General features: G+C 43.1%; 1 protein-coding gene across 2 annotated transcripts in view; it reads right to left on the reverse strand.

The window, feature by feature from the left end:
• Hel89B (histone acetyltransferase 1) overlaps positions 1-18,858 on the reverse strand; it is a 116,526-nt gene that overhangs the window by 45,376 nt on the left and 52,292 nt on the right. For both annotated transcript variants that reach the window (XM_067092681.1, XM_067092682.1), the window contains exon 23: positions 14,372-14,607. In XM_067092681.1, coding sequence (XP_066948782.1) covers positions 14,372-14,607 — 236 coding nt within the window. The remainder of the gene's footprint in view (positions 1-14,371; positions 14,608-18,858) is intronic.

Here is an 18,858-nt window from a genome sequence, read left to right on the forward strand (position 1 = left end):
TGCAAGAAGTGACTTTTGCGCATGTTTCACTTCTGCCATCTTGTTTTACAACACAGGTTAGGCATAAAGACCATCTCCATTACTCTTGCTGGTCAATGTAGGATTATCCCTATAAATCCCATGTCTTTTGTCAGGAAGTGGAGGGTTTTGAGGACTAACAAACTTTTTATATAAAAATAGGTTTTTCCTATTACAAAAATGATATTTTAATGATAAAATAAAGTTTGTTCATACTTACCTGGCAGATATATATATAGCTGTATTTCTCCGAAATCCGACAGAATTTCAAAACTCGCGGCACACGCAGTGTGGCCAGGTGGTTAGTACTCATTCCCGCTGCTGGGAGGCGGGAATCAAACCATTCCCATTTTCTATTCAGATTTTCTAGTGCCACTGTCTCAAGAGGGGAGGTGGGTGGGCACTAAAGAATATATATCTGCCAGGTAAGTATGAACAAACTTTATTTTATCATTAAAATATCATTTTGTTCATGACACTTACCTGCCAGATATATATATAGCTGAATCCCACCATTGGAGGTGGGAAGACAGAATAGGATTTAGGAAACAAACAAATGTAGGCGATTGACGCCTTGGTTCCTTACCTGTTAGCATAGCTGACTTCGAGGTTACTGTCACCCAAGCCTGCTTCTGCTTTACTCCAGAGTCTCCAGCAAGGTAGGGACCTATAAAGCTGGTGAGTTCTAGATGACCTGTCCACGGGGGCGTGACCACAATAGGACTAGATCATGTGACCATACTGAGAGGGAAAAGGAGCAACGACCAACCACCTGACCGAGCCTATCTAAGGTAAAAACCTAACATAGGCTAAAAATTGGGACGTCCACATCAATGGCCACCCAACAACCAAAAATAAACAACAAGATTAAAAATACTACCTAACCCCAAAGGATAGGATGAGTATTGCTCTTCTTCCCCAACATTGTGTCTGCGGAAACGTATGGTCCCAGCGAAAGAGCAGTCTTCAAATGTTGTCTTCACATCCCGCAAGTAATGCCACGCTTAACACTGAATTACTTCGCCAGAAGGTGGCACCCAGAATATCGTTAAGGACATATTCTTTCTGAAAGCCACCAAGTCGCGATGGCTCTTACTTCATGAGCCTTGACTTTCAGAAGTCTCATGTCACCTTTCAGGCAGGTAGAATGAGCCTCTCTAATAGTGCTTCTTAAAAAGAATGCTAAGGCATTCTTGGACATGGTAAATCAGGTCTCTTCACCGAACACCACAGACTGTCCGATGGGCCTCTAGTTTCTTTAGTCCTTGGCTAAGTAGAACTTGAGAGCCCTGACAGGACACAGGACTCTTTCTGATTCTTGTCCAAGAATTTCCGTCAAACCTTTGATTTCAAAAGATTTGGGCCAAGGGTTTGAAGGATTTTCATTCTTGGCTAAGAACAAAGGATTTAGGGAGCATACAGCATTAGGACCCCTAAAGCCAATATGTTTGCTAATGGCTTGAACTTCACTAACTCTCTTAGCTGTCGCCAGAGCAGTTAGGAAGACAGCCTTTCCTAGCCACGTTCTTGAGGGAAGCCGAAGACAGAGGTTCAAAAGCACTTTCTGACATAAGAAACTTCAGGACAACATCCAGATTCCAAGAAGGTGTCCTGAGTTGAGGAATCTTGACAGTCTCAAGGATCTCAAGAGATCGTGAAGATCCTTGTTGTCGCCAAGTTCAGGCCTCTGTGCCTAAAGACTGCCGACAACATACTTCTATAACCCTTAATAGTCGAGACTGCCAGTTTATTCTTTGCCTGTGATGAAACAGGAAGTCTGCTATTTGTGGTACAGAGGTCGTGGTCGAGGAAACTCCTTTACTCCCTGCACCATCTTCCTAAAACAGACCACTTGGACTGATAGACCGCATCAGATGAAGGTCTCCTGGCACTGGCTATAGCCTCTGCCACTGCTCTCGAAAAATCTTGCTCTGCCAACTTTGAGATAGTCTGAACGCAGTTAGACTCAGAGCGGGGAGGTTTTGGTGGAACCTTTCGAAAAGAGGCTGCCTGAGAAGATCCACCCTCAATGGAAGCGTTCTTGGAAAGTCCACCAGGAAGGTCATGGTCTCTGGGAACCAAACGCTGCTGGCCAGAAGAGGGCTATTAAAGTCATCCTTGTTCCTTCTGACGTTGCAAACTTTCCTGATCACTTCTCCCAGAATCTTGAAGGGAGGAAAAGCGTAAAAGATCGAGGCCTTTCCAGTCCCAGAGGAGGGCGTCTATTGCTATTGCTCCTGGGTCTAGGACAGGAGAGCAATAAAGAGGGAGTCTTTGTCCTGGACGTCGCAAAGAGGTCCACTAGAGGACGTCCCCATAACCTCCACAGCTCCTAAACATACCTCCTCGTGAAGGGTCCACTCGGTCGGTAGAAGCTGATGTTGCCGACTGAGAAGGTCCGCGCGGATATTCTCCACGCCCGCAATGAACCTCGTGAGAATCGTGACCCCCGAGCATGTGTCCAAAGCAGGATCTCCTTCGCTAGGGAACAGGGAACGGGATCGAGTTCCTCCCTTTTTTTGAGGTTGAGGTATTGTCCGAATTGACTTGAGCCTGTGGTGAATTGTCCAGAAAGATAGCACCCAATTCACTTGAGACAAGGACACCTGTTCCCCTCTCCAGGTGCCTGACACTTCCTCCCCTCCTAGTGTTGCTCCCCATCCTTCCCTGGACGCGTCGGAAAACAACACTAGGTCGGGGCTCTGAAGACGAAGAGAAACCCCTTCTGCCAGCTTTTAAGGGGTCGAGCCACCACCTCAGATGATCCTTGACAAAAGGAGAGATCTTCAAAATCTCTTCCAGATCCTCCTTGTCCATCCAGTTCTCCACCAAGAAAAACTGGAGCGGTCTGAGATGAAGTCTCCCCAGGGAAACAAACTTCTCCAGCGAGGAAATGGTCCCCAGCAAACTCATCCATTCCCTCACCGAGCATGTTTCTTTCCCTAGAAAGGACGAAACTTTTCTAAGCAAAGCAGTTGCCGTTCTCGGGATGGAAAAGCTCGAAAAGCCACTGAATCCATCTGAATCCCCAGATAGACGATGGACTGCGCCGGGATCAGATGGGACTTTTCTTCGTTCACTAGAAGTCCCAGGGACTTCACAACATCAAAGTCAAATTCAGGTCCTCCAGACACTTTGATCTGAGAAGAGGCTCGATGAGCCAATCGTTCAGGTAGAAGCGAGATACACCAACACCCGCCAAGTGAAGCCATCTCGCCACATTTCTCACATGATCACCGTGAAGATCATGGGAGCTGTGCACAAACCGAAGCAAAGAGCTCTGAACTGGAACACTCGTCCCCAGCACAAACCTCAGGTAACTTCCTTGATTGAGGATGAATGGGAACATGGAAGTACGCATCCTGAAGTCCAGAGAGACCATCCAATCTCCTGGTCTTAATGCCCCTAGAACAGACTGGGACGTTTCCATCTTGAACTTTCCTTCACCATGAAGCGGTTCAGTCGCTGACATCTAGGACTGGTCTCCACTCTCCCGACTGTTTCGGAACTAAGAAAGTCTGTTGTAGAACCCCGGGGAATCCAACTCCAGGACTTGCTCCACAGCTCTTTTCTCTAACATTTGCTCCAGGAGGTCCAAAAGATCTGTTGCTTCTCTTGATGGTAAGAAGGGCGACAGATCCCTGGGCGACGTGCACAGATGTGGTGAAACATGAGAAAGGGGATCTTGTAACCTCTCTCGATGACAGTTAGGGACCAGGAGTCCTCCCCTCTTGCTCTCCAGGCTCCCGCAAAATGAAAGAAGCCTGGCTCCTACAGGTGTCTGGAGGTGAAAGGTCACTTCTTTCCCCTAGGTTTAGAGGGGGCTCCGCCTCTGGAAAGACCCTCTTCCTCGGGGAGAGGATCTTTAGAGGAAGAAGCTCTCCATGAAAGGGCTTCTGTCTTCCTGGAGGTCAAAACTGAAGCAGAAGAAGAAGAAGGGGACTGGAGGCGTTTGAAGAATGAGCCAAGAGATCTTGAGGGCCTTCCTTAAGACTATGGAAATCCTTGATCAAAGACAGGGGAACAGATGGTTAGACAAAGGGGCGAACAGCAACTCTGCCCTTTGCTGACAGACTTAGCTGGAGAAACAAGGCCCTTTCTTTAGAGGCCCGTACCTGAGAAGCCAGTTCTTCAGAGCCATCCCTGAACTGCCTTGTCCATGCAGTTCCAGACACTGGACAGCTCCCCAGGCTGATAGAGAAGGAACTTCTAATCTTAATGTCTAAGTCCCCAAACACCAGTCCAGGAAAATAAAGACCTCCATGGTTGAAGAGTCCCTTTGAAATGATGATCCGTCTCCGACAAGGTCCAAGAAACCTTGGCAGCAGATAGATGAGGACCTTCTGGAAGCGTCGACAAGACTGGCGAAAACCCTTGAGAAGAGAGGAGGAACTCTAGGGCTGAGATCTTCTCCAGTCTCATACCACATACCTGCCTTGCCTGCAAAGCTTGGACGGAGGCAGGGCAAAAGAAGTCTTGCCTTGGGACTTTCTTTCCTCCATCCAGGTGTTAACCTTCTTGAAAGCCTTCTTGGTCGCCAGAGACGAAGTCATCTTAACAAACCCCGCGCTCTCCTCGCCTTGGAAGAAGTTAACTGAGAAGGAGGAGAGAGAGGAGCGAGGGTTTGAAACTTGTCCCCAAACAAGTCCTTGAGAAGACCGGTCAACACCTGATAGTCCGAAGAAGAGGAAGCAGAGGCTGCTCAAGGTCTGCAGGCTCCGACTCACAAGAGACTTCTCCCTCTTCAATGGGAGAAACAAGAGAGTCACCCAACACTTTAGGGGAACGAAGGCCTTGAGGTCCAACATGCAGAAGAGATCTTCTTTTCTCAGACGAAATGAGAATGCTCTGAACGCCCTGAAGAGCAACCGGCGAACAACCAAAGAGAGCGCCCTGATGAGCGCCCTGATGAGCATCCTGCCCAAAAACCGGAAGAGCGCCCTGCCGAGCGCCCTGCACAGAAGCATCCTGAAGAGCGAAACGCACCACGGAAGAAGCTCAGGATAGCCATGCTTGACGAGCGCCACGACGGAGGAGCAAGAGAGCTCACCACGGCGATGGTGATCCACAGGCGAAGGAGACGACAGCAGGAGAAGGAGACTTTGCTCTTTGAAGAGGCAAAGTCAAGTCCTTTACCTGACGACCAAAGAGAGTCATCCTGATAAGAGAAGACCTGTCGCTGCATCTCCATCTTCTTAGAAGGAGAAGAATCATGTCAGCGGAGGAGCGACAATCCTGACGAGAAGACGATGGGCAGAAGGGCGCCAGGATCTTCCTGCACAGGAGCAAGAGCGCCACGCTGCAGCCGATGGGAAACATCCTCATCAGAAAATCCTAGTCCTCTCAAAGAAAGACTTCAAAATAACGCCCTGACGAAAAGACTGACGAGAAGCGTCCTCTTCTCACAGCTCCTCTGAGGGACGAGAGTCCTTCGAGAAGTTCCACCCTTGCACGGGAGGACGCCGAGGAGGAAAAGCAAACCTTTAGGATGCGCGCACGAGCACGCATCCTGGCAGCCTGGGAAACGCCAACAGGTCCTGCCGGCGGGACGCCAGATCGGTGGGGGTCCGCGTAACCTTCTTGAGGCTTTCGACTTGCCTTCTCCCAAAGTCCTGGGAGTCCGACAGAGGTCCAGGCCTAGAGGCATTATAAGGCCGATCTGACGCCCCTCCACAACACTAGGGGAGCACAACACTTCACTGCACTTTGGAGAGAAATCACTTTCGATTCCAGAGCACGGATGGTGTTTATAATTAGTGCGTTCAGGGCCGAACCCTCCACAGACACAACATCAAAATAACATAGGCAAAACCACAGGGACAGGTGAAATTGTCAACTTAAATTTGGATTATCAGGAGAGGAAATAACCCCCAAGCTCTTGCACACACTCCTGGAGATAAGATCTCCATTTGACTCACACTCCTGGAGAATGCCTCCATAGATCCTAAGACTTCCAACTTGTGGATATAGGCAACAAACACCTTCCAGCTTGCATCGATCATCTCACACTCCAAACATGCCCCTACACCTCATGCAAACTACAGTGTGAGGGTCTACACAAGTCTTCGGCCTCACCACTAAATCACTCATACAACATACTCTGAAGCTAGCAGAACTAGATCCAGACATCAATCAAAGAGCAATCAAAATCAAATCTAAAAAACAGTCCACAAAAGCATATACCAATTCACAATCCAATCAATCAAAACCAAAAAACCAAAAGTCAAATCGAATACTTAAGTGAAAAATAACGAGTTTACGAAATCCAAAGACGGAGGTACTGAAAACAGATGTTGACAGTACCGGCGACAGAGAAAATCTGAATAGAAAATGGAATGGTTCCCGATTCCCGCCTCCCAGCAGCGGAATGAGTACTAACCACCTGGCCACACTCGCGTGTGCCGCGAGTTTTGAAATTCTGTCGGTTTCGGAGAAATACAGCTATATATATATCTGGCAGGTAAGTGTCATGAACAAAAACATTTTTGATAGCATAGTCACTGTCTCGTCCTCAAAGGAGCTTTACCAAAGAAATTGACAGGTGACAAAAGGCTTAAGCTCTAAAAATTTAAATTCCAAACAACCCAAAGAAACAACATTTATGGTCCAAGGTCAAGCCACAAGTTTCAAGCCCCATTCCTTATTCCAAAAAACCTTTTGGGGTTTTGGAAACAAGAAATGAGAAACTAAACAAGAACTTGCACTTTTAGGGTGAAGTTCTGTAGTGACTTACCTAAGTATGCTGGGTGTGGTTGCAGTCTTTTCAGATCTTTCCCAGCAATAGTCAGCATACTCACCTGCTAGGAAGACCCTGGTTTTCTGCTGTAGAACCTATGGGGTCGGGACTAACCATTCCACCTACTGACATGCAGTGCAGATGAATTTGTTCGAGCTCATGGCAGTAATGTTTTAAGAACACTGTCTCTGATGCCCACCCTGTACTTTCAGACTTCTTCAAAGGAGACATTTCTGAAGAAGGCCAATGATGTACTTACTTTCCTTATGTCATGTGACCTGGGAAAGGAGTGTGGTTTGCTTTTTTGATTAGGGACACTAAAATTATTCTTAGCCCTTGTAGAGAGAGTGGTTTATTTGTGCTAAAGGTGTAGGAAAATCTGACCTTCTGGGATGGTTGCCGTGACCTCTAGGTAACCCTTAAGTGCTTGAACTGGGCATAATGTTTGTCTGCTAAATTAAGTTTCCTTATAAGAATAGGAGATTTCCTTTTAAAGGATCCTCATTCTTGGCCAGGAATGATGGGCCTGGGGACAATAATAAATGATTATCAACAGTTTGTGTGATATATCGTCCCCGTCGAAGAGAGCCCAGTTCACTAATACGGGCCCCTGAAGCTAATGCAATTAGGAAGATTGCCTTTTGTAGTTTGAGAGTTGCGGTTGTATTGGATCCATTGAACTGAGGAGTAGATAGAAGTCCAAGTACCTTGTTCAGGGACCAAGTAATTGGGAGTCTTTCGGGAGCAGGTCTTTGTAGAGCAAAAGACCATAGAAGGGAAGTAACGACTTCTATGCTGGAGTCAATCCCGAATCCATAAAGCAAGGGTTCTGATAATGCTGTCTTGTATAACATGATTGTTGTTACCGCAAGGCGTTTGTCTTCAAAAAGATATATCATAAAATTTAAAAGTGTTTCTATAGAAATTTCAACTGGGCTCTCAGTATAGATATAATCTAACCATATCTTCCATACGGACTGGTATTGTCAGATAGATGACGTCCGTAACTTTTGCACTAGGTACCTAGCAATGTTAGGTGAGTAGTTTTCACGGTAGATAATGTTTAAAAAATCCACACGTGAAGGTCTCGGCTCAGAAAGGAGGATGCATAAATAATTTTCCCTCCTACTTTCTGGGATAGTACAGCGGACGACAGTGGAATTGATCTTTTCGCCCGCTGTTGAAGAGATAGGAACCAATGTCTGTTTGGCCAATTTGGGGCTATTAAGTAAGCTGTTCCTTTGAAGGTTAGGAGTTTGCTCAAAACCTTCTAAAATCTGGGACAATGGCGGAAAAAGATATATCGCCTTCCAATTGTTCCAGTCTTGTAGGAAGGCATCTCTTGCTATTGCTTGATTGTCCAAGTTCGAGATACACATATACTGGAAGTTTGTGGTTCTCGTATGTGGCGAACAGGTCCACTTCCGGTTGTGGAAGCATGTTGGCTATTGTTTGGAAAGAGTGGTTGTCCAACATCCACTCCATTGAGGGCTGTCGTTTTCCTCGATAGAGAGTCTGCTATTACATTGAGAGACCCTGTGAGGTGAATTGCAGACAGGTGCCACTTTTACTTGTGCCATCCAAGAATGGCAAGCATTACCATGTTGAGAGGAGGTGAACGTGATCCTGATCTCTTGATGCAGGACACTGCAGTTATGTTGTCTAGGACCAACAGAATGTGTGTCTCTTCTGGAGGTTTGAGTTTTTTGAGAGACAAAAACGCAGCCATCAGTTCCAGGAAATTGATATGACATTTCCTCAGAGAAACCGACCACCTCCCTGCCACCTGACGATCCTCCCAATGTCCTCCCCAACCTGTCAATGAGGCATCTGTGTGTATTGTCACTCTTACAGATGGAGGAGTCAGGGTGACCTGTTTCGCCAGAGATTCCTTCCTGGTCCAAGGCCGAAGTATCTCCCCGACTTTTTGATTCTTTTGGTGAGATCTGTCTCGCAGCTTTTGTCTTGCATGTGACAGCCAAAATTTGTTCACGTTTTTCAATTGCAATCTGAGTATTGGATCTATTATGGATGCAAATTGCAGTAGACCCATCATGCGTTCTAATTGCCGTCTTGAAACTCTGGGCTGGTCTAGGAACCTTTTGAGGTCTTTCCTTATCCTGCTCTGAGTTTTGATGGGGAGAGACAACAGGCCCTGAAGAGTATCCCAACACAGTCCCAACCACTGAAAACGTCTGCTGGGTGTGAGACGGGATTTTTCCCAATTTATTAGGAAACCTTTTGGCTGGAGTCTGTTGATCACTGCTCTTAAGTTTTTTAGACATTCTTTTCTTGTGACCCCCCAGATTAACCAGTAGTCTAGGTAAGATATTAGTTTTATTCTTTCCTTCCTGAGTTCCTGGACGACTACCGTTGCTAGTTTTGTAAAAATTCTTGGGGCAATGTTTAGTCCAAAGGGCATGACTTTGAACCTGTAAGTCTCTTTCCTATCTGGAACCCTAGGAAGGGGGCGAAAGGAGCGGCAATAGGGACGTGCCAGTATGCATCTTTCAGATCTATAGAAACTCTCCAACTCCTTTTTGGAATGACTGAACGTATTTGGCAACGGTAGTCATCCGAAACTTTTGGCAAAAATGTGCTTGTTCAATGTTGATAGGTCGAGGATCACCCTTTTTTCGGAGGAATCCTTTTTGGGAACGCTGAAGAGACGTGCCTGGTGGCGAATATACGTATGTTTCTCTATGGCACCTTTTAATAGGGCCTTCTGCACGTAATCTTCTAGAGAGGGGTTTGATGCTTGAAAGAACCCCTTTAAAGGAGGGGGAGGGTGGGACCATTTCCACCCCAGTCCGTTGAGAACAATGGTGTGTCCCCAAGGAGAAGACTTCCATTCTTTGTGGTGTCTTTGGAGTCGACCCCCGACCAAACAATTCCTATTGATATCCTCCTCTTCCTCTACCTTTTCCTTTGATGGGCATTCCAGGCGTTGCTTTTCCTTTTCCTTTGTATGATGGTTTTTGGACCTTATGAAAAGGATGTCCTTGCTTATGTGGCTGTTGCTGTACTTTTGAAGGAGTTTGTCCTTTCTGGCTACTTACCTGTTTGTGAGGAAAGATTTGGAGGTGATTGCAGGCTTATATGATTTTTATCAAAACGAGCCTTTTTTGAGCTGGGTAAAGGGAAATTCTGGGTTTTTGTTTCAATTTCTCCTTTTCCCAGAAGAGCATACACAGTACAATTTTGTTGTCGTGCTTGCTCGTTGACTTGTGTTACCACAGCATCCTCAAACAGGTCCCTACAGAAGGGATTAGACTGTAATAAGGCTGTTACATTAGGAAGTGACTTGTTGGAGCCCTCCAATGTTTCCATTCGCGCTTTTAAGCGCCAGTCTAAAAAGTCGTAGAGTGCTTCCCATAGGGTTCTCATGAGACTTTTAGCCACAGCAGCAAAATATGTCCTGGTGTCCTCTGGAAGCCTTTTGGTGGCAGCTTCTAGCAAGGTGGAAGAGGTCAAGATACTGAGGAGAAGAGTCCTAGCACGGAATTCTGATGAAGCTGTCTCATCTGAGATTCTTCTCATAGGAGTCCCAAATTGTTGAGTAGCAACATCCAAGGGGAGATTTTTTCCTTTCGAAAGGGAGCTGAAGTGTTGCCCACTCCTTGGTGGAATTTTTCGAAACTGGGAGGACTGTGACAAATGGTTTTAGTTCTGCCAATGGCTCCCGTTTTCTAGATACTACATAATTCTGGAAGTTTGTCTTCACATGATTAATTATTTTAAAAGTGAAGGGACAGAAGGCTGGAGGTACTTGGTGAGCTAACTGAGTTTTGTTCATGATGGGAGTATAGATCCACCTACCGTTGATCTGGTAAAGGGCATCATCAACAGCTTTTAATGCTGTGTTACCACATAAGAGAACTGTTTCCTTTTGAGGTTTCTCCATGTCCGGTAACGGTGGAATCAGGCGCCACTCGTTATTAGGGAATGCTGCCTTGTCTCTAAACTCCACATGAACAACTTCAATCATGGTTTTTCTCTCGTTAATGAGATACTTACCATCAGGAGAGAAAATGCACGTTGAAGCGTCTTCGCCAACGATTGTTAGGATCATCAATAGGGGAGAATGTTGGAGCCCCTGTTGTTTCCACTCTCCCTTTTCGATTGCAGGATGAAGTACTTTTACACTTTGGAGTGTACATCACTGACTTTATTTCTTTAATTTCCTGTTCGGAATCATGCAAAATGCCCATTATGTACTGCCGTTCTGTGGCAAGGGCATCTTTGATGTTGCTCATAATTTCCTTACAGAAGTGGTCAAATACTGCAAACTGTGTATCCCTTTTGGGGGAGCTTGCATATTCTGACTGAGCATCTGCAGCCGAAGTGTGACTGCCTGTAGCCCAGGGAGTAGAAGTCCTGGGTGAGTTACTATACCCCTCTGAATATGTAGTCATTTCACTTGGGGTTAACTGAATCCTTGTATCCCTTTTGGGGGAAGGATCCTGATCAGCTTCTGAAATATGCATGGGGGATTGAATTCCTTCTGGAAAGTTTCTGCCCCGATAAGCTGAAGGTAGTGTCCCTGGTCCTTCTGGGTTCAGCAAGGACATTTCGGTAGCAATATCAATTTCATCTAAGTGATGATCACCTCCAAGAGGAACTTCCTCCATTTTCTCCGCAGGGTTTGCCTGGGAGGTCCTGGGGACTGATGTTATTGGATTTTGGCCCGAATATGGATCCCCTGAGAACGGGTTAAGGATATGCTGCCGAAGATCTGCTGGAAAGATATAATCTCCCCCTTCCTCTTCCTTGCTGAACCCTAGGACCCATCAAGACAGCCTGAAACGAGCCGTTTCGTCCTTGAAACTTGCTGCCAAGAGCACACTGCAAACCTCGCACATATCTGGCGACCAGGCAAATTTGTCCTGATTTTTGCAAGGACTATGCTCGTGGCAGGTGGAATGGGCCGTATCCACTGACAAAAAGCGAATCGAGCAATTTGCTACAGAACACTTGAGCTGAGGGTCCTGCATAGTAGTGGCCCTGTAGTGAAAGAACCAAGTTGTTATTAGAAACTAATTTAGAATAAATAGTTTTTTGAAAGAACAGACACTTTGTAAAAAAAAAACTTTGTGCCATTAATATATTACATCCTACAGGTTAATTTGGTTACCATGCGTAAATGTAATACCCTACAAAATATGCTAGTTGACAAACTGTTGTAGATTTTAGGTTGACTGCCAGCATATAGGGCTGCATTACTTAAGCTGTTAGTCCTTTTGCAATGGCTTATGTGAAATTTTAATTCCTGTCATGCCATAAGGACTATTCTATAAACTAATGTTTAACAGCTAAACCAAGCTACTGTTTTAAATGGCTTAGTTTAATAGTTCTAGTATAATCTACTTTAATCTAAGCATAGATCTCTTAGAAGAATCTCGCTTAACCTATTCTAGGTCGTTTCTTATTCTAGGTTTAATTAAGAACCTAAGGATATATATATAAGCTTTACCATAAAATTAATTTTCTTATTGGTTTTTTGTTTCGTGCAGCTGAGACTACATTTCTGTCTGATACTCAGCTGCGCTGTTACTAAATTAACAAACGAAACGTTCCCTTGAGGGGTTTCCAGTAAATCTGGTTAGGCTATTGTCTGTTCTAAGAATTTATATCACCTGTAAGGATATAGGCTTCATAAGATCTTACTAATGTTATTGACCCTTGAATACTGTTTATATGCACTACTGGGCTTATTCTTTCTTAGCCTAGTTAGGGTATTAGCTAATCCTGACTTTTACAGATGACAAATATATAGGCTATATAAATTTAGCAATTTGCTAATAAGTAAGCACAGTTAGGCTACTATGTTTGTCTAGCCCAGGTTGACAACTTCCTTGATTGTATCCAATCCTAGGTTATTTGGTCTATGATATCATATAGTAGGCCAATAATGTAAACTCTTATAGTCAGGTTATCACTTACTCTAATCTAGGATACTGCCTAATCTGTGCTAATTATTTCACAAGGGTATGGTTACATAAAACAAATGCCTTAGTATGTAGCCTTGAGGCTAGGCTACTATCTCATCTTGCATAGGTTACTATTTTCGTCTGGTTCTAGATTATCATCTAGTAGATTACTAACTAGTAGTGATTGTCCAATAATGGGGTGTTTTTGTAAGTTTAACTTAAACTAATATAGCTACTGCCTAGTCCTAGATTATATGGATCATACGCAAGTTCCAAGTTATTATACCTCCTTGAAAATGTTTAGTTTCCTGTTTACCGAATTCTAGGATCCTTGGTGTAAACTGGGCTGCTGCCTAGTTCCGTAAAAAAGAATATGTTTTAAAAGGTTCTTACTTACCTTAAATTGGGTTAATCTCTACCCCAGAATATTTAAATCACCTTTAGGATATGTAATCCTAGGATATAGGCTATGGACAACATCTACTACATTAACATTATTCTGACTGAATTTGTTAGGCTACCTTCTCTGTAGGCTACCGCCTAGGCTATTGTGGACACTGTTATCTGAAAGGATTATCTAAATTAATACTAAATTGTGGAACATTTCTTGGTTACACATTATAAACTGAATGATCAAAACATCAAATTTTTAAAACTTTCGCAACTAACAGAGATCATGAGAGGGCACCAGCCATGTGCTCTGAAGACACCGACCATGTGCTCCGAAAACAAAGTTCAGTTTTTGGGAATCTATACACAAAAGGCATTTGTTCCACAGTTAAAACTAACAATTTTTAAAACTCGAGTTTAAAAATAAGCACTTAACTTTTGTGTTTGGATGTTTCCATAATACTTGCTGCTTTACACTCTTGAAAACAGTAAGGAGCACTGACGGGTGAAGCGTATCACTTGCGCTAGAAGAGGGTAATGGAGATGGTCTTTATGCCTGCCCGGTTGTAAAACAAGATGGCAGACGCGCATGCGCAATAGTCACTTCTTGCAGTTTTGACGTAGGAAAAACTGGGTTCAGCTTCGCTGAAGATAAGGGAAAATGCCCTCTTATCTTTGAGTCCATTATACTCTATCACGTGTCATAGTGTTTTCATTACGACACAATACCCGACTACAAGACCAGGCTAGAAAAATATTTCTTTGATACTAGTCTAGTCACCATGGGAGCACTGGCACACCAAGGGGGGTAACTCCTTTGAGGACGAGACAGCGACTACACTATCAAAAAGCCAAAAGAGATTTTAAGGAAAAAACCTAAAAAAGAGGGATGTTCAGATGCAGATTTGCTAACAGAAATAAAGCAGTAGAAATTAAGAATACATAGTAGTTTGAGGTATTAGTATTATGCACAGCAACATCTGAAATCATTTGCCTTAAGATTCTCAAAGTTCTGAAAAGACAATTATCAGTTATCAGTGTAAGTGGAACTGCCAGTTAACTGGCCTTTGTAGAAACAATGTACATATAGTGAACCAAGCAAGGGTAAGTCTCTTCTTAACTTCTTTTGACACAACATTCTTGTAATGCTTCACACTACCGAATAAATAAATCATCTTGAAAGAATTATTTTACTCAACTGACCCAACAATACTATAAAAAAAGTATTTGTCAGTCACACCACTAATTCACCGAAACAACACTCCCTTAGAGTATAAAATATGAATGACTTGCATACCTGCTGGTAAGATCTCAGTTCTGCATTAATTGGTAATGGAATTTCGTAGCTTTCTATTTTTGCTGGATCCAAAAGATGCTCAAGGAATTCCCTCTCTCGTAATTTCTGCTTCATAAGTTCAGAGCTCAGGTCAGGGGGATCAGGCACTCCACCTTCAAGTGGCAGCAATCGAATAAGAGTTGCAAAGCAGTGGGTTGCTAAATTTCTGACATTAATGTCCTGGTCACTCATGCAACCTACAAAAGAAAAGGAATCATAAGCGTAAGAGGTACAAAAGCCTATTTCCTGTCTGTTGAAAATAAAAGTACACATCTCTGGAAAAAAATAAGAGAGTACCAGGCCTTTTCATAACACAAATATAAATAATTCCATAAAAGAGATTTATGCTTTTACTAATATAAATACTTTGATATAGGATTTTTATTGCTATTAACATGTATCAATACACAAATGTACAATACTTAAATTTATCTAAATTTTTCGTAACTGTCATTTTCATACATTCATGGTCTTAGAATGTTCCAGAGTTCCAGACGCTGCAGTCTTTTGACAAACATAATGTGACACCTGAATCCAAAAGTACACAGCCTAATGCTTCACTTTTTGTGTACAGGCAATCTCCGGTTTACGACGGGGGTTCCGTTTTATTGCTATTAACATGTATCAATACACAAACGTACAATACTTAAAATTATCTAAATTTTTCGTAACTGTCATTTTCATACATTCATGGTCTTAGAATGTTCCAGAGTTCCAGACGCTACAGTCTTTTGACAAACATGATGTGACACCTGAATCCAAAAGAACACAGCCTAATGCTTCACTTTTTGTGTACAGGCAATCTCCGGTTTACGACGGGGGTTCCGTTCCTATGCCGCGTCGTAAGCCAAAAAATTGTCGAAAATCGTCAAAAATCCTAAGAAAACCTTACTGTTAATGCTTTGGGTGTATTTAAAATGATGTAAACTGCATTTTTATTGGGTTTTTATCAAAAAACTTCCAAATTTTTATTATTCTGCCATTTTGTAGACGTATTTCTTTCATCAGATCGGCATCGTAAGCGTCGTAACCCCGGAACATGCATCGTAAACTGGGAAATAATTTCTGATGACTATATTTGAAAAGTGTCGTAACCTAGGAACGTTGTAAGCCGGACCTGTCGTAACCTGGGACTGCCTGTATTCTGAATGGAAAAGAGATCCTTTTGTGGTTGTCAGTCTACAGAAACAGAGATCAAAGAACAGTCCAGCTGTAGCCAAAGTGGACTATTCCATTGGATGGACTTCTACCCACTGCTGAGGCAATCTGCAAACATGTTGTGCCTCCTATGAAAATGCCCTCACAAAAATATCAACCACCAAGCAGAAAATGCTTTGTACCCCCAAGTTCATCATGTAAGACTGTCATTAAGCTGTTTGCACCACACCCACTACCCTGCCCTGAACATGTTAAGCAACGGCTTGGAGACCTAGGAGGATGGCCTTAAACTCAAGGAAGCTAATGTGAAAAGACTCATCTTGCAAAGAACAAGATCCTCCCTTTTGATGATCTAGATGTGCCTCCATCCTTAATGCAATTCATAGGTGAACAGTACGACCTTTGGCAAAATAGGGACCCGTGGTACTCCTACTCTGACGTAATGTGACTCCTGTCATCGCAAAAGATCCTTGTGGACTTGTCTAAGAGTACAACTGGGTGACTGTCTGGTTGAAAAAGTCGAGACATACACAGGAACTTACCTTAACAAGCAGAATATTTCCAAATCATTGTACAATATAGCCAACTTAAATACACAAAAGTATTAATTGTAACTTGTCTGGCAGATATGTAAAAATTTTTTAATAATAAATGCTGATACTTGAAAAAGTATATATAAAAAGTAATAAAAATAATCACAATATAAGCACAGGTAATCAATGCCCAAATGAAACATTAAAATCTATCAAATTCATGACAGTAGTATTGGTAAGTTCAGATCATCAAGCACAAGTGGTAAAGAACTTAGCATTGCAAAATTTAGCATGTAAAAAACACAAAATAAAAAATTACAGCTAAAACCAGCTAATAATATCCTAGAAGACAGCTGCTGACTGCACGGTAGGTGGTGAGGTTCTTACCTATGTGGGACAAGAGGTCCGAGGACAAACATGCAACCTCTGCTAAGTAGTTAGCATAAGATCTTCTATCTGTTATTCTAGAATGGATTGTCTAGGATTCCCAAAGCTCATGATTTAGGCACTCAAATAAATGGTGGGTTTGTATGACAAACAAGCCATTGTTCACAGATGCCTTGAGTACAGAGTGGACAGTATGGAGGAAAATATTATTTTTCCAAAACCGCCCTAGTTTTTTTGAACTAAAAAACCAGAGGGCTTTTTAGTAATATTTTTGCTGGATATCATAAGTGTGTTTTCAGCATCTATGGGGTTATGAAATTTCCACAAAAAAACCTTTAATTTTTTGGGGATTTATACATTCGAGTTCTTTTACCTTTTTTACTGCTTGATCAAAGGTATTTCACAATAGTTGTGTGACTTCCCTGAAGCAAGCCCAAAATGGGCACCTGTCCAACCTTGCAAGAAACTTTTTCCGCTTAGCCCTATTTTACAGAACTTTAAGCATGAGGTGATTAAGAAGCATAATCACATCCAACTAACAATATAAATCTGCTTGGTGAGCTTTTATGTCCCAGCCCGAGAAGAACCCTAAAAGAGTTCAGAGGTCTGGTTAAACAAATCATTTATAACTAACTGGTGAGCTTTTATGAACCACCTAAAGATTTCATCTTTTTCCCCATGTTGAAAGATGCACTACTCCCCTTTCAATATCTCTTTCAGAATAATACAGTACTTGGTGCCAGTCACAAAAATGAGTAATAAAACAAGCTTTTCCCATTTTTTCTACAATGACTTAGAATGGACTTCATCTCAAAAACTGTTCATCTTCCAGTAGTGCTATCAGACTGAATCTGGGTTGTATTCTAGACCTCCTTAAAGAGGAACTCTACTCTGAATCTTCTTCGAAAAGTTTAATATACAGTATATGGCCATCTTCACGATAAACAGGGCCATCAAGATGAAAAAGGTCAAACCACTGACCACACAAGCACTGCTGATTCTACTTGCCATAAATTCTAAACTCTACAAAGAAACCTTGGATAATCTATCTTTGTAAAAACTTTTCAAGCCTTTTCTTAGTCACTTAGGCAACAAAGTCTAACTTCATTTAACCCCTCTTCGAGCACTCCAGCTATAATAAGAGAGTTTTAGGCTCAAACTTCTCCTCTTTTAATGTTAAAAAAATTCCCATCACTTGAGGAGTTTTTCTGGTGAAAGATGTTCATTACGTCCTTGAAGCGTGCCTACCTAATCTGGATTCTAAGTTGCCTTTTATTTTGACACTGAATGCATGGTTGAAAGCATAGTTCCCAATAAAGTACTTACAGGTAATGCAATTGTTATGTTACTTTCTCCAAAGTGGCTAATTAACCTTGTGCCAAAATTAGACTTTTGGTACAAAAGACTGGTGTTCAACCTAGCCACTTTCATGGGTGCCGGTCCCAAGCCCGGATAAATAGGGAGGGTTGGTGTCAGGAAGGGCATCCGGCCGTAAAAATCTGTGCCAAAACCATGGAATGAGCTGAAATATGGAAAGAGGTAATACTAGGGCGTACTCCGTAAACGACGCACAGAGACATCGCCCTAACTCTGTGATAAGGCGAGGGCTACTGCATCAAGAGCGGGTGCAGCTAAAGAAGCGAGCTCACATTGGATTTAGAGTATGTCAGCTTAATGTTGGGTCCATGACTGGGAGAGGTAGAGAGTTGGCTGACCTGATGAGGAAAAGGAAAGTAGATGTTTTGTGTGTGCAAGAAACGCGATGGAAAGGAAATAAAGCTAAAGAATTGGGGGATGGATATAAGCTGTACTATAGTGGAGCAAATAAACAAGGCAGAAATGGAGTTGGCATAGTACTGTCTGGTGAATTGAAGAATACAGTGATAGAAGTACAAAGAAAGAATGACCGTATCATCAGATTGAAGATGTGCTTTGGGGGAGAGAGTCTGAATATTATAAGTGCATACGCACCACAAGTTGGTTGCACAGAAGAAGAGAAGGGAAGTTTCTGGAGAGACATGGATGGAGTAATGCAAGAAGTGGAAGAACATGAGAGGGTGACAGTGGGGGCAGATTTGAATGGCCATGTTGGATGTGAAAATGAGGCGATTGGTCGGGTGCATGGGGGCCATGGAATTGGGGAGAGAAACCCAGAAGGGGAGAATGTAGTGGACTTTGCTGTGGCACTCGACATGGCAATAGTAAACACATTCTTTATGAAGAAAAGGGAACACCTAATAACATATAGGAGTGGGGGAAGATGCTCCCAAATAGACTACTTCCTATATAAAAGGATAAAGCTGGGGAAGTCAAGAACTGCAAAGTTATCCCAGGCGACCATGTAGCCCCCCAACACAGACTGCTATGCAT

The sequence above is a fragment of the Macrobrachium rosenbergii genome, chromosome 49, assembly GCF_040412425.1.
Source record: "Macrobrachium rosenbergii isolate ZJJX-2024 chromosome 49, ASM4041242v1, whole genome shotgun sequence".
Taxonomy (NCBI): domain Eukaryota; kingdom Metazoa; phylum Arthropoda; class Malacostraca; order Decapoda; family Palaemonidae; genus Macrobrachium; species Macrobrachium rosenbergii.